Below are 14,630 nucleotides of genomic sequence, written 5' to 3'. Positions count from 1 at the left end.
CAAAAATAATATATAGTAATTGAAGATTCTGTGAATCTCTAATCTGGGTCACTCTACAATTTACTGCAGGGTTCTGAATGTGAAGTGTTCACAGGAACCCTCTGGGGAGCTTCTGAAAATGCAGATTCCTGGGCTCCTCCCCCTACAATGGAAGTTATAGCTACTGAGGGGCTCAGAAATGCTCATTCAAGGATCTCTACATTGGAGATATGGGGTGTATACCTTAAGCATGCAGATACCTAGTTTGGTGTCAACTCTTCTACACTTGAATGAAATCACACACACACACACACACACACACACACTCCTGCCTTCTGGCCATGGGGGCAGGAATGTGACCAGTAGGTGTTCAGTTGAAAAGTTTATCCAATGGACCTTGAGGGTGTTATGCTGAGCGAAATAAGTGAGGCAGAGAAGGACAAATATCATATGTTTGCACGTATAGGAGGATTAGGAGGAACTTGACGGAGGAACAAGCGGGAGAAGAAGGGCGGAAATGGTGGGGGAAAGGGAGAGAGGCAAACCATGAGAGACTCTTGAATGCTGACAAAAACTGAGGACTGATGGATGTGGGGGGGAGGGGGGGATGGGCATGGAGGAGGGCACTTTGGGGATGAGCACTGAGTGTTATGTAGAAACTAATTTGACAATAAACTATTTGTAAAAAAAAAAAAATAAATAAATAAATAAATAAAAAAAAAAAAGAAAAGTTTATCCAAATCTGGATTACAAGAGTAGTTAAATTGGATATTTTTACCAGCTATTACGGACCACAATCCTGACATCATTAACCACATTCCTAAAGAACCAAAGCACCAGTTAAGTGGCACCTTTTTAGAAGTAATTACCAGAAGCTGCTCTCATCTCAGACTTTGCTTTAGGGGAGGAAGGCCTGACTCCTCAAAGAGAGTCAGAAGTTGCAGCCAGTGTCTCAGCATTTTAAAAATTCTGTATAGTTTGCTGGAGCGGAGATGAAACATTTATCCTTCTCTTGCAAGCACTTTGGTTTCCAGGGGACTGACTCACAGCTGAGGCGGGCTGACGAGAGGCGCGTCCGTGGACACACACACCGCACACACCAAAGTTAACTGAAAAATTTCAAAGTGCCTTTTTATGCCTTTAACTCAAAGATGAACACATCTCAAGGTGACCCAATCCTCAAGTGACAGACAGTGTTTTAAAAGGGCCAGAGCTCTCCACTTAAACAATTTCTAGTGACATGTTTAAATCGCATCCTCAAGGGCTCTCTCTGCTGTCCTATTTACCAGTCTTTCTTTCCTGGCACAGGCATCCCGTTTTAAGTGAGCGCTTGAAGTTTGTCTTCCTTCCTAACAATTAAAATCTACAGGGCTTAGATGCTCTAAAAATTTTTTTTAACTTAGGAGGTACCATGGAGGACTTTTAATTATTTAATTATATGACCAACCCAAATTATACTTTATAGGGTTTTTCGCTATTTATCAGAACAGTCTCAGAATAATAAAAGATAGCCTCATCATCCCACTTACAAGCAAACAGTAAAAGACTTATGAGGTAAAATCAAAGTTAGCATTCATAAAGGAGAATCATTACATTCACTGTGTATTTTATACATAGGATAAGGCGTGCTTTCTTCTTTCTCCACTAAAATAGGACTCTTAGCCATTACAAAATGAGATTACACTAGAAATCTAAAAATTGGGTTCCTGTAGTTAATGAAGCATGCCGAGCTGGTTTTACTCAGTTCCTTCACAGAAACTACTCCCTGTCAAAAATGTCCTTTACCAAAAACCTCCCCGAACTGTCTGTGAATTGTTCTGTATCTTTCTAATCTGACTACTTCTCTGTAATGATTTACATAACTAACTCCTTTAGCTAACGGTGAGCTCAAGGGAGATCAGAGAACAGGTAATGCTAACACTGGTATCCTAGCTATTACCATAAGCATCCAGCACCAAGTGCCAGGAACAGTGGGCACTCCACAGTTTGTTTTTTTAAAAACTGTATGAAGTTATAATACCTAAAAATAAATTTTAAAAATTTATTCTGGGGGTGCCTGGGTGGCTCAGTCGGTTAAACATCCGACTTTGGCTCAGGTCATGATCTCACGGTTCAAGGGGTCAAGCCCTGCCAGCAGGTTCTGTGCCGGCAGCTCAGAGCCTGGAGCCTGCTTCAGATTCTGTGTCTCCCTCTCTCCCTGCCCCTCCCCTACTCATGCTCTCTCTCTCTCTCTGTCTCAAAAATAAAACAAACATATGCAACCAACGGAATGGGAAAAGATAGTTGCAAATGACATATCAGATAAAGGGTTAATATCCAAAATCTATAAGGAACTCACCAAACTCCACACCTGAAAAACAAACAACCCAGTGAAGAAATGGGCAGAAGACATGAACAGACACTTCTCCAAAGAGGACATCCAGGTGGCCAACAGACACATGAAACGATGCTCAGCATCCCTCCTCATCAGGGAAATACAAAACAAAACCACACTGAGATACCACCTCACGGCAGTCAGAGTGGCTAAAATGAGCAAATCAGAGAACTCGAGATGCTGGTGAGGATGTGGAGAAACGGGCACCCTCCTACACTGTTGGTGGGAATGCAAACTGGTGCAGCCCCTCTGGAAAACAGTGTGGAGGTTCCTCAGGAAACTAACACTAGAACTCCCCTATGACCCAGCAATAGCACTGCTAGGAATTTACCCAAGGGATACAGAAATGCTGAGGCATAGGAGCACACGTACCCCAATGTTCATAGCAGCACTCTCCACAATAGCCAAAACATGGAAAGAGCCTAAGTGTCCATCAATGGACGAATGGATCAAGAAGATGTGGTTTATCTACACCATGGAATACTACATGGCAATGAGAAACCATGAAATCTGGCCATGTGTAGCAACGTGGATGGACCTTGAGGGTGTTATGCTGAGCGAAATAAGTCAGGCAGAGAAGGACAAATATCATATGTTTGCACGTATAGGAGGATTAGGAGGAACTTAACTGAGGAACAAGGGGGAGAAGAAGGGGGGAAATGGTGGGGGAAAGGGGGAGAGGCAAAACATGAGAGACTCCTGAATGCTGAGAAACAAACTGAGGACTGATGGATGTGGGGGGGAGGGGGGATGGGCATGGAGGAGGGCACTTGTGGGGATGAGCACTGGGTTAACGTTATATGGAAACCAATTTGACAATAAACTATCTGTAAAAAAAAAAAAAAAAGATTCTCTTGATAAACTGAAAAAAAATCAAACAAACAAAAATTTATTCTGGTCCCTTCTTCCCTTTCTTTTTCTGATCGTTGTTTGGGGATGGCAGAAGTCAGGGGGTAGGGGGAAATAAGCAAGGTTCTCATTATAAAGAGAGATACAGATAGATGTAAGAGTGTGTGTGTTAGTACGTACATTCACCAGCTCTGCCAAACAGGAGGCTTGGGAACAGGGACACTCCATTTACCATGAGCATACCACGTACTCAGATCTTGGCTTCTAAATACCACTATCCACCAAAAGAAACACTCCTTGGAGAAATAGCTGGCTCTTGTGCTATGGCAGGGAAAGTATAAAATAAGCCTGGAATAACTTGTGAAGCCAGAAAATACAGAAGGACTTAAATGTAATGGTCATGTAGGGGAGCCTGGGTGGCTCAGTTAAGCATCTGATTTCGGCTTAGGTCATGATGTCGCGGTTCGTGAGTTCAAGCCCCGTGTCAGGCTCTGTACTGATACTCGGAAACTGGAGCCTGCTTTGGATTCTGTGTCTCCCTCTCCCTCTGCCCCTCCCTCACTCAGGTTCTGTCTGTCTGTCTGTCTCTCTCTCTCAAAAATAAACATTTAAAAAAGTTTTATAAAAAAAGTAATGGTCGTGTCTAAAAGAGACAGAACTAAGTTGAAGGGACTCTTCTATTATTCACAAAACCTGGAACAATCTGAATATTAAATAAAAGGAACAATTACAACTCACTGGGAAAATAGGAAACTTCAAATACATACTAATATTAATAAGCAAACAGAAATTGGAAGTTTGCCGAGGAACAAGATATTTAAATTGTTTCAAAGTATCACCCTATAAAATACATTTGAATTACAAAGGTTAGTGCTCTCTTCGGCAGCACATATACTGAATTACAAAGGTTAACAAGTAACGTTACTGTGGGAAGGCTAGCAGATACTACCTTAACCCAGTGATCAAAATGAACATCATCCATGAGACAAATCCAAATTATGTGCTCCCTTATAGGACGCAACAAGAAGAACACAGCATCTTTCCCGTGATAGCCCTGCCAAAGATACATAACATTACAGAATGTTAAAAAAAAAAAGAAAGAAAGAAAGAAAAAGAAAAAAACTCAAGTTAACTCCACTTGGGCCATTCCCTGCAGAAATCTGTAATTTTTTAAATTCTAGGGGTGCCTGGGTTGCTCAGTCGGTTAAGCGTCCAACTTCAGCTCAGTCATGATCTCAGAGGTTCTAGTCCTGCATTTGTGCTGATAGCACAAAGCCTACTTGGATCCTCTGTCTCCCTGTCTCTCTGTCCCTCCCCTGCTTGTGCTTGCGTTTGCTCTCTCTCTCTCAAAATAAATAAACTTAAAAAAAAATTCTATCCTTACCTAAGCTGAACTACAGTCAAATTTTACATGCCACCTAGTAAAAATATGCTACCCTACATTTTCTCTGACTTTTGTGACTCAAAGACAAACTTTAATGCCCTTCTGTCTAAATAAATAAATAAATAAATAAATAAATAAAATTCTTGAAAGGTCATTTATCACCTGAAATCTATAGGCTCCTTAAACTGTTTGCCTTGTTTACAACTAAAGAGATTTCCAGTTCTTAGGAAACTATAGAGGCCTCAGACTTAGAATCCAAAAAACAAAAAAGTCATCTCCCCCTCAGGCTCTACGCTGAGCATGGAACCTGCTTGAGATTCTCTCTTTCTCCCTCTGCCCCTCTCCCCCACTTGCACACACACTCTAAAATAACAAAAAATGAAAAAATACAAAGAGACAAGAGAAAGAAATTTTAAAAACTAAAACCCCTTTCCTCTGATCACTTGGCGATCATTCCCAGGTCCCCACCCTAAGACACACTGAGGCACATCAGCACATCTACATCAGGAATTCCCCAAGGAAGGCTGCTTTTAACATGTCATCCCATAAAATTTCTGACTCAATAACATCTGAAACTACTCTCCTAATCTACCAAAGATTGGATATTTCCATTCTCTCTCAAGATAAAACTTCATCTTCTCTGAAACAAATTGCAATGGTTGAAATGTGGATTATGGGGTGCCTGGCCAGCTCAATCTATATAGCCTATGACATTTCATCTCGGGGTCATGAATTCAAGCCCCACTTTGGGCACAGAGCCTACTTTTAAAAAAAGAGATAAAAAGGTAAAAAAATGTGGATTATGGTAAGAAAACAAAAAGCTTTCACAAAGACACAAGCAAACCTTAGAGAGTCACATTAAAATTATTCACCAACTGTTGACTTGCCTTCTCTGGTCCCCCGTTGGCACCAGGAGACAAAGTGTGGTGGTTAAGCATACTGCGTTAGCATCAAACCACCCAAAGTTGAATTCTGGCTCTGCCACATGAGCTCTGTGTAAGCTCTGCCTAACTGGTTTTTGGCAAAATACTTAAACCTCTCTGTACCTCAGTTTGCACATCTGTAAAAAAGGCACAGAATCTTCACAGGGCTGTTGTGAAGACTAATTGAGACAATGCAAAAAGTATTTAGCATAGTGCCTGGCACATAGCTAACGTTCCATGTTAACCACGATCTTTGTTCCTAGCATCTAGGCAGTGTCTGGCACATGGCTGGTCTTAAATAAAGAATATTCTTTTTTTTTTTTTTAGTATTTTTATTTATTTCTAGGAGAGAGAGAGAGAGAGAGAGAGACAGCGTGAACAGGGGAGGGTCAGAGAGAGAGGGAGACACAGACTCTGAAACAGGCTCCAGGCTCTGAGCTGGCAGTTAGCACAGAGCCCGATGCAGGGCTCGAACCCACGAACCGCGAGATCATGACCTAAGCGAAAGTCGGACGCTTAACCGACTAAGCCACCCAGGCGCCCCAAGAATATTCTTAAGCATCCTGTGCATTATCTAACTTTAAGATTTAAAATTTCATTCCAAGGGCTCCTGGGTGGCTCAGCAGGTTAAGCATCCGACTCTTGGTTTCAGCTCAGGTCATGATCTCACGGTTGGTGAGTTCCAGCCCCACATCAGGCTCTGTGATGACAGCGTAGAGCCTGCTTGGGATTCTGTCTCTCCCTCTCTCTGCCCTCCCCTGCGCATGCTCCCTCTCTCACTCTCTCTCAAAACAAATACATAAACCTTTATAAGTACATAAATAAATGAAATTTCATTCCAAATACTTTTTTTAAAGTGTTTTTAAGATAACTTTGCAATGGAAAATCACCATTTCCGAAATCTACATTCTACACCAAAATTACACTTTAGCAGGAGTGGCAAAAATGAGCTCCCTACATCCCTGACACTTAGATATCTAAGTTTTTAAAGTGAAAATAAAAATTATAACAGAAGAGGGCAGAGAGCCCTTGGTTATCACAATCCATTTAAGGTACAGTTTAGGTACATCTATCTAATTTCTTAAACAGACAAAAATAAATGAAAAATAATTGCTTACCACATTTGCAATTATTTTAATTGTAGACTCAGCTTGATGCCCAGCTCCTGAATCAGATGTAGGTCTTTGAAAGCAGGTACATCTTGTATCTAGGGTAATACTACCCAGTACACAATTCATACCCAACAACTAACTACTTTCTGAATGAATAAACGTGCTTCGTAATATACAACAACCTATTATGGTTCTTGGTTTGGCAACTAGCCAAAGCTAATCTCCTTTATCTATGTCTTAAATAAGTAAGTCGCCCTTTCGGTTTGTTCTGATTCGCACCACAGAAAAGCCTCCACGGAGAAAAGTAATCTCTACATTCCTCCGTAATCATGGTCCCTGATCATTCCAATTGTGGATATATGCCTAAAACAATCTCTTGTTAACGCACTAGAGAAAGTCCATAGACTAGTCCCCATTCCCCCAAATTAAAAATCAGTTTTCAGTAGGTTTTTCCTACTGATTTTCAGATATCAGCTATTTGAAATATTTGAAAATTTTCTTTCTGTGCACAAGAGCTGACAGATGCACAGAGTGGAAAGGTCTTAGAAGCCACTGAATACAATACCCCCACTTTCCAGATGTCGCCAAAGAAATTCACTTTTGAAAGAAAGTCAGACTGTCAACACGGTTCCTAAGCCTCTTGAGACAAAGCAAACTTAAACTTTAATGATACTCAGAAAAGAGGGAGGTGTACACCCACCAGCGCCTGCCGACAAAGAGAGGCCCAGGCAGATGCCCCAGTTCTGCCAAGCAAGTAGTTCTAAATTCATCTGTTCATTGAACAGATTGCTGGAGGGCTTCTGGTGTGGTGGGCGCTATTGTAGGTGCCTGAGACACATCAGTGAACAAAAAGAAAGATCACTGCCCTTGCTGTACCTAAATATCAGGCGAAACTCTGCAGCCCTCGAGGAGAATAAAGAGAAAGACACAGGTCCATTTGAATAGAATGGGCCAGAAGCGCTCCCCAGCACTATGTGGTTCTCAAACTTGAGTGTTTATGAACCATCCAGAGGAGTTCTTAAATCTCAGAATGTCCAGCCCCACCCCAGAGCTTCTGATTCATGAAGATCTCAGTGGGGCCTCAAATGTCCACTGACAGATGAGTGGATAAAGAGGTGGTATATACAGACAATGGAGTATTACTCGGCAATCAAAAAGAATGAAATCTTGCCATTTGCAACTATGTGGAGGGAACTAGAGGGTATTATGCTAAGGGAAATTAGTCAGAAAAAGACAAATATATGACTTCACTCATATGCAGAAGACACAAAACAGATGAACATAAGGGAAGGGAAGCAAAAATAATATAAAAACAGGGAGGGGGACAAAATAGACTCTTAAATACAGAGAATAAATTGAGGGTTGATGGAGGAGTTGTGGGTACGGGGATGGGCTACATTTGGGATGGGCATTAAGGAGGGCACTTGTTGAGATGAGCACTGGGTGTTATACATAGAGGGATGGATCACTGGAATCTACTCCTGAAATCATTATTGCACTATACACTAACTAACTTGGATGTAAATTAAAATACAGCAAAAAAAAAAAAAAAGTGGAAAGAAAAAAAAAGAAATGCAAGATCAAAAAAAGAAGATCTTAATGGGGCCCTAGAATTTGCATTTCTAGGGGCGCCTGGGTGGCTCAGTCCCTTACACGTCCGACTTTGGCTCAGGTTATGATCTCACAGTGCGTGGGTTCAAGCCCCATGTCAGGCTCTGTGCTGAGAGCTCAGAGCCTGGAGCCTGTTTCAGATTCTGTGTCTCCCTCTCTCTCTGACCCTCCCCTGCTCACAGTCTCTCTCTCTCTCTCTCTCTCTCTCTCTCTCAGAAATAAATAAAACATTTAAAAAAAGAATTTGCATTTCTAATAAGCTCTCATCTAACGTCAACACAGCTAGTCTACGAAGCAAACTTTGAGAACCACTGACCTAGTTGGAAACAAAACAAGTAACTTGGCCAGAACCATGGACTACTTGATACCAGGCCCAGATTTAGAGGATTTTCCCTTCTAACTCCAAACTGGTCAAGTTTTTATGAAGGGACAGCTGTCACTTAACACACTTAGGGCAAACATGGTCCAAAGAAAACGTTTTTTTACCCTCATGTTTGAGTTACAGAAAATCAGAAATAAATGTTTTAAGTATAAAATACCTTAAGTACATAGCACTGACCACCAAACACTGATATAAAACCTAACATTAAAGTTGGAGGATTTGTTCTTTCTTTTATGTGTCTAAATGCCATGATAAAGGAATGTTTTCCCTAAAGGGTTTTAGCACAAGGGCCAGGTTCAGTGTCAAATGAGCCTATTAATTAAAAAAAAAAATCTATTAACTAAAAGTGTATACACTAAAATATAAATAAGTGATTAGATTAGTAATGATTTTAGTTTTTTTGTGCTAATTGTATTCTCTAAAATTTTTACAATAAACATGCATTTCTTTTGTAATAAGAGAATAAAAGTTACTTTCTTTAAAAAAGTGACAGTGTTCATTTAAAAAGACCTTTAATTAGAAAACTATAAAAGGCATTAGTTAATATGCAGCATAAATTAATACTGAATGATTTTTTTCCCCGGTACATAAATAATTCAAATAACTTATTTTACATTTTAGGTTAAATTTCTGTCTGGATTAATGATTAATATCAGTGAAGGAAAAAAATCCTTGAAATATATCTGGTTTTATTTAAACAAAGAGAATAAAACAAAACTATGATCCTTTAAATAGTTACCTAAAAATTACATATACTATTATTCTACATAACAATTGTTTGGGGGTTTTTTTGGATTTTTTAAAGTCTATTTATTTTGATGGGAGAAGAGAGGTGACAGAGAGAGAGCACAAGCGAACATGTGAGGGAAGGGCGGGGGAGAGAGAGAGAGAGAGGGAGAGAGAGAATCCCAAACAGGCTTCACGCCGTCACCATGTAGCCCAACGTGGGGCTTGAACTCACTAACCCCAATATCATGACTTGAGCCAAAATCAAGAGTCAGATTCTTCATCAACTGAGCTACCCAGGTGCTCCATAGCAATTTGTTGTCTTTTACTTTCCAACAAATGTATGGAAGTGATGGGAATTCTTCCAAGTTAAGAAAGTCTTAATAGTATTTCTTGAAAGAAAAATAAATAAACATTTAAGTTTTGGAAAAATAATGTTGTATCCGTGATCTGTACAAAGTTAAGAGACCCATATCCTTGAAGATACCAAAGTAAGACCTACACTCCATCCCTATACCCCATCCACCATCTCTCTGGCTCTTCCTTTATTACTCAAGTCCACATTTCAGAGATACAACTAGAGTTTAAAACATAATCTTCTGGGGCGCCTGGGTGGCTTAGTCGGTTAAGCGTCCGACTTTCGCTTAGGTCATGATCTCGCGGTTCGTGGGTTCGAGCCCCGCGTCGGGCTCTGTGCTGACTGCCAGCTCGGAGCCTGGAGCCTGTTTCAGTCTGTGACTCCCTCTCTCTCTGACCCTCCCCTGCTCACACTGTCTCTCTCTCTCTCCTAAAAATAAATAAAACATTAAAAAAAGATTTTTTTAAATAATAAATAAATAAAACATAATCTTCTGGGGTGCCTGGGTGGCTCAGTCAGTTAAGCGTGGGACTTCGGCTCAGGTCACGATGTCAGGATTCCAGAGTTATGAGCCCCACTTTGGGCCCTGTGCTGACAGCTCGCAGCCTGCTTTGGATTCTGTGTCTCTCTCTCTTACTGTGCCTCCTCCACTCATGCTCTGTCTCTCTAAGACAAATAAACAATAAACAAACAAATAAATGAATAAGACGTAATCTTCTAAAGGGCAATGACTAAAGGAAGATCAATTTGATGAAGAAATCAAATGTCTTTACAAAGACACACGCTAATGATTTAACAAAATTTATGGACTACCTCTTTTAGTCTAGACTGTTTAATTAGAACAGTCACTTTTAGAGAAAATAAAAAAGTACTTTATATGTTATATAGAATCATAGCTAATTTTCAGAAAATTAACCTCTAAAAACGCAATTCTATACACTACTCCTATTCGTTAACACTTACTAGGTAACCACAACATACCAAACACTTTGCATCCTCTCATTCGATCTCCAAACGGCCCTATAAAGTACTATTACAACCATTTTACAGATTAAGAAATTTAAGCACAGAGTGATTAAGTAATTTGCCTCAAGTCACACAAGCTAAAGTGAAGATCCAGGATACAGGTATCTTAGCCACCATACTTAAACGGAGATCCTGCACCTTTGGCTCAGATCGTGGTTTGGCCACGGTTTGAATTATCAATTTTTCACATTTTGGGAAATCAAATGTTTCACCCAGTAATATCTGATAACAGCAATAAAATGAAAACCACCGAAATAACTCAGGTTCTCTTACAAATCTTTGTACCTCTAAAATCATGCACAATTTACAGGAAGTTTTACAGTACAGAGACCTGACAACTTTCCCACCAGCATGCCGTCTGGGGATGCAGCTGTGTTAAAATGATCTGCGGCAATCCGGCCTCAAATCGGACAGGGATTCTATCGAGTGGGCACAGAAGGTTTTTATCTTGTTTTGTTTGGGTTCTTTTTCGTTTTGAGATTTTTGCGGGGGTATTTTTGGCTTTAGGTTTGGTTTTGCTCTTCGCGACCAGAAAGCTAGACGGTGAAGGAATTAAGTTGGAAGATGAGAGTCGAATCCTCTGCTGTCTCCCGCTTATAACATAAGGCCTGGGTGCCAATGCGCGCGAGAGTTTTACGTCTCCAGATCGGCCTTCGCCCAGGGTGCGTGCGGACCCGGCGCCACCCCTTCCCGCCCCGTCCAGCGCCCCCGGCGGCCGACGCCAGGGCCCCCGGCGGCGGCGAGGCCCGCGTGCGGCGGAGGGCGGGGGAGACGGGCGGGGACGACCCGCGGGGCCTTACCCAGCTCCGTGCCCAAGCTGCGCGCGGACATGGCGCGGGCGACGGCGGCGCTCGCCGGCTCCTCGGCGCCCGGCTCGCCTCCTCCCTGCCCTTCCGGCTTCCCGCCCTCCCCGCGGCGCCGGCGCACGCGCCCCGCCCCTGTCCCTCTGGGGGCGGGGCCAGAGCCGGCGCGCTCGCCCCGCCCCTGTCCCTCTGGGGGCGGGGCCAGAGCCGGCGCGCTCGCCCCGCCCCTGTCCCTCTGGGGGCGGGGCCGGCGACCTCCGCCCCTCGGCCCTGACCCCCTGCCCGCTGCCCTGCGTGGGAATCCCGCCGCCCGTGTCCCCTGCCCTCTACCCCAGGTATGCCACTCGAGCCCTAGCGTCCGAAATAATGCTACCAAAACCCGTTTTAAAAGGATCGAATTGCCAACTGCACTGAATAAAGACATTTCAAAACTTTTAACCGTAAGATTAAGAAACAGAGGGGAGAAGATCCCTCCCAGTTACTGTCCAAGTGCAGAGCTCTGCAGCCCCATACCTGAAGGGCAGCAGTGACCCCTTAGCGTCGTAAACAAGGGTCCAGAGCACACTGGGACCTCTAAGCTAGACCTCATGAAACGAAATCAGATCTGTTGCCTGAAAAAAAAGGGGGTGGGGGACCAGAAGTGAGAAGTCTGCTTTCTCAGCATACACAGCACTCACAATAATTGAGTGGGACACTGGGCACATCAACTACCTTTCTAAGCTTCATTTTCCTCCTCTCTAAGAAAAAGACTGACGATTTCTTGGAGCTCTAAACACTGAATCTGCGATACTAAAATATTTTTCAGCCTTTTCTGTAACTGGCAGGTTAAAAATTGTATAGTCATTCAACATAGTACTAGTCAGCTCATCTCTACTCACAATCAGAGGCACGGCCTCTCTGCTGGAAGAAGGCTCTTAGTCGTGTCTTGTCTACCACGAGTCAGTTACTGTGCTAGGTGCCTTTAGATGTATGATAGCATTTGAGTCTCAGAACAATCCTGTCAAGTATGTATTACATCTCACTGCTCTACCTGCAGACACCAAGGTTCTCAATAAAGAGGCATCCTGGTATAGTGGAAACTGAGTAGGCTGGGAAAGGCTCAAACCCCTTAATATTCCAGCAACCCCACTTACTCACTGCTCATCTGTAAAATGGGGACGATCAAAATATATATGCCTTGCAAAGCTGTTAATGTGTGTCAAACACCTGGGAAATGGTACGGCATATAGTGCGTGCTCAACAAATGGAAGCTATTAACATTACTGCCAAGTTCACACAATTATAGGGCTCAATAGGAAAAGTAATCCCAGGCTTATTCCCACTGAGCTGCCTCTCAGCTTTGTCAAGACATAACTATTGCTCGGTATTTTGAATGTGTCTAGATTCCAAAACATGTATAATAGCATGTTTTCCTTTATTTTCTATTTTAACCCTCAGAAAGAGAAGAGCAAACCCTGAAAGTCTGGAGCACTTCCGCTCAGCCATCTGCTCTCAGGTAGAACATAAACAATGTCACAGAAAATCAACATTAGCCACAGAAAATCAACATTAGCCAAAGTCATTGTAACCATGACGAATCAACAAAAACAAGACCACTTGTACTCCTGTTTGAACACAGAAAAAACATGAACTTGTCCAAACCACAAAAATGACAAAATAGCCCTTTTCCTGCCGAATATAAGTGTCTCTTCTGTATCTAGCAGCTTTTACCTCACCCCATTCTTCTTATATTTTAAATAAAAATTAAGATGCTCTGTTATAGAATTATCACCATTTGTTGGGGCACCTGGCTCAATCAGAAGAGCAAGCAACTCTTGATCACAAGGTCGTGAGTTTGAGCCCCATATAGGTTGTAGAGACTACTAAAAAAAATTTTTTTTAAAGAAAAAGAAAAGAATTCTCACCACTTCCTGCCAGCATCCAACCCAGAGTACTGCTCTGCTTCCTTGAAACTTCCCCAAATATGTAACACAAGCCCAAGTCCTATGTCATCTCTAACACTCTCGGGCACACCTAAGAGTCCTGCGTGGTGAGTGTTCTTCCTTCTTCCAATAAATTAATAATACCAAAATGTATCGAACTAAAGGTGTGTTCCTGTGATCTTCAGCCAGAGAGTGGTGACATCCCCACAAAGACAATAAATGGAATTCTGCTTTTTGGGGCAGAAACAACTCTAAGCCAGATTCCTAGCCACTTGTTATACATCCAATGTAATACAAATTTATTAAAACAAACAAGAGCTGTGAGATCCTAACTTAGTTAAAACACCAGAATCAGGGCAGCTTCCTATAGCAGACATTTTAGCAACATATTTGACAAAAACTTCTCAAGGATTTTTTCTTAAGCTGACCTGTTGCTAATACTAATCTGGAATGAATCTCTATAGTTTTAAAGGATGTTAAAATTTCAGGATTCAAAAGGATAGTAGGGATAGAATGCAAAAAATGAGGTTTCTTAAAACTTTGTATTTTAAATGTTTATTTATTGAGAGAAAATAGAGAGAGAATGTGGAGGTGGGAGGTCCAAAGAGAGAAGGAGAGAGAGAATCCCAAGCAGGCTCCGAGCTGTCAAAGCAGAGCTCAACTCAGGGCTTGATTTCACTAACCACGAGATCATGCCCCGAGGTGAAATCCAGAGTCAAATGCTTAACCAACTCCCAGGTGACTCTTATTTTATTTTATTATTATTATTATTTTGAGATGGGGAGAGAGAGAGCACATGAGTGAGAGAGAGGCAGAGAGAGAGAGAGAATCTCAAGCAGGCTCCACACTCAGCATGGAGCCCAACAAAGGGCTCAATCCCATCACCTTGGAATCATGACCTGAGCTGAAATCCAGAGTGAGATCCTCAACCAAGTGAGCCACCCAGGAGCCCCAATTTTTTAGGTAAGCTCTATACCTGTGCCCAACATGGTCCTTTAGCTTACAACCCTGAGATGAAGAGTTGCATGCTTTATGGGCTGAGCCAGCCAGGCCGCCCCACAAATTAAGTTCAATGGAGAAATGTTGCCAAGTTTCACTTGTGAATTTCCTTTTTAAACGTAGTGACTTCTGACACTTTTGAAGTATCCCTAAGCAAGACTTCTCCGAGAAAGATCTGTAGA

The 14,630-nt window shown here is 42.1% G+C and overlaps 1 protein-coding gene across 2 annotated transcripts in view; it reads right to left on the bottom strand.

Moving 5' to 3' along the window:
* The window catches only part of DERA (deoxyribose-phosphate aldolase), a 125,949-nt gene extending 114,330 nt beyond the window's left edge, over window positions 1-11,619 (bottom strand). For both annotated transcript variants that reach the window (XR_005530574.1, XM_039244648.1), the window contains exon 1: window positions 11,525-11,619. Coding sequence is in view for 1 of the 2 variants with exons in the window: in XM_039244648.1 (XP_039100579.1) it covers window positions 11,525-11,555 (31 nt within the window). In the remaining variant the exon portion in view is untranslated. The remainder of the gene's footprint in view (window positions 1-11,524) is intronic.
* Window positions 11,620-14,630: the final 3,011 nt, after the last annotated feature.

This window comes from Hyaena hyaena, unplaced genomic scaffold, assembly GCF_003009895.1.
Source record: "Hyaena hyaena isolate Hyena2069 unplaced genomic scaffold, ASM300989v1 scaffold_247, whole genome shotgun sequence".
NCBI lineage: Eukaryota > Metazoa > Chordata > Mammalia > Carnivora > Hyaenidae > Hyaena > Hyaena hyaena.
The sequence above is the reverse complement of the archived record's forward strand: the minus strand, read 5'-3'. Positions and strand labels throughout refer to the sequence as shown.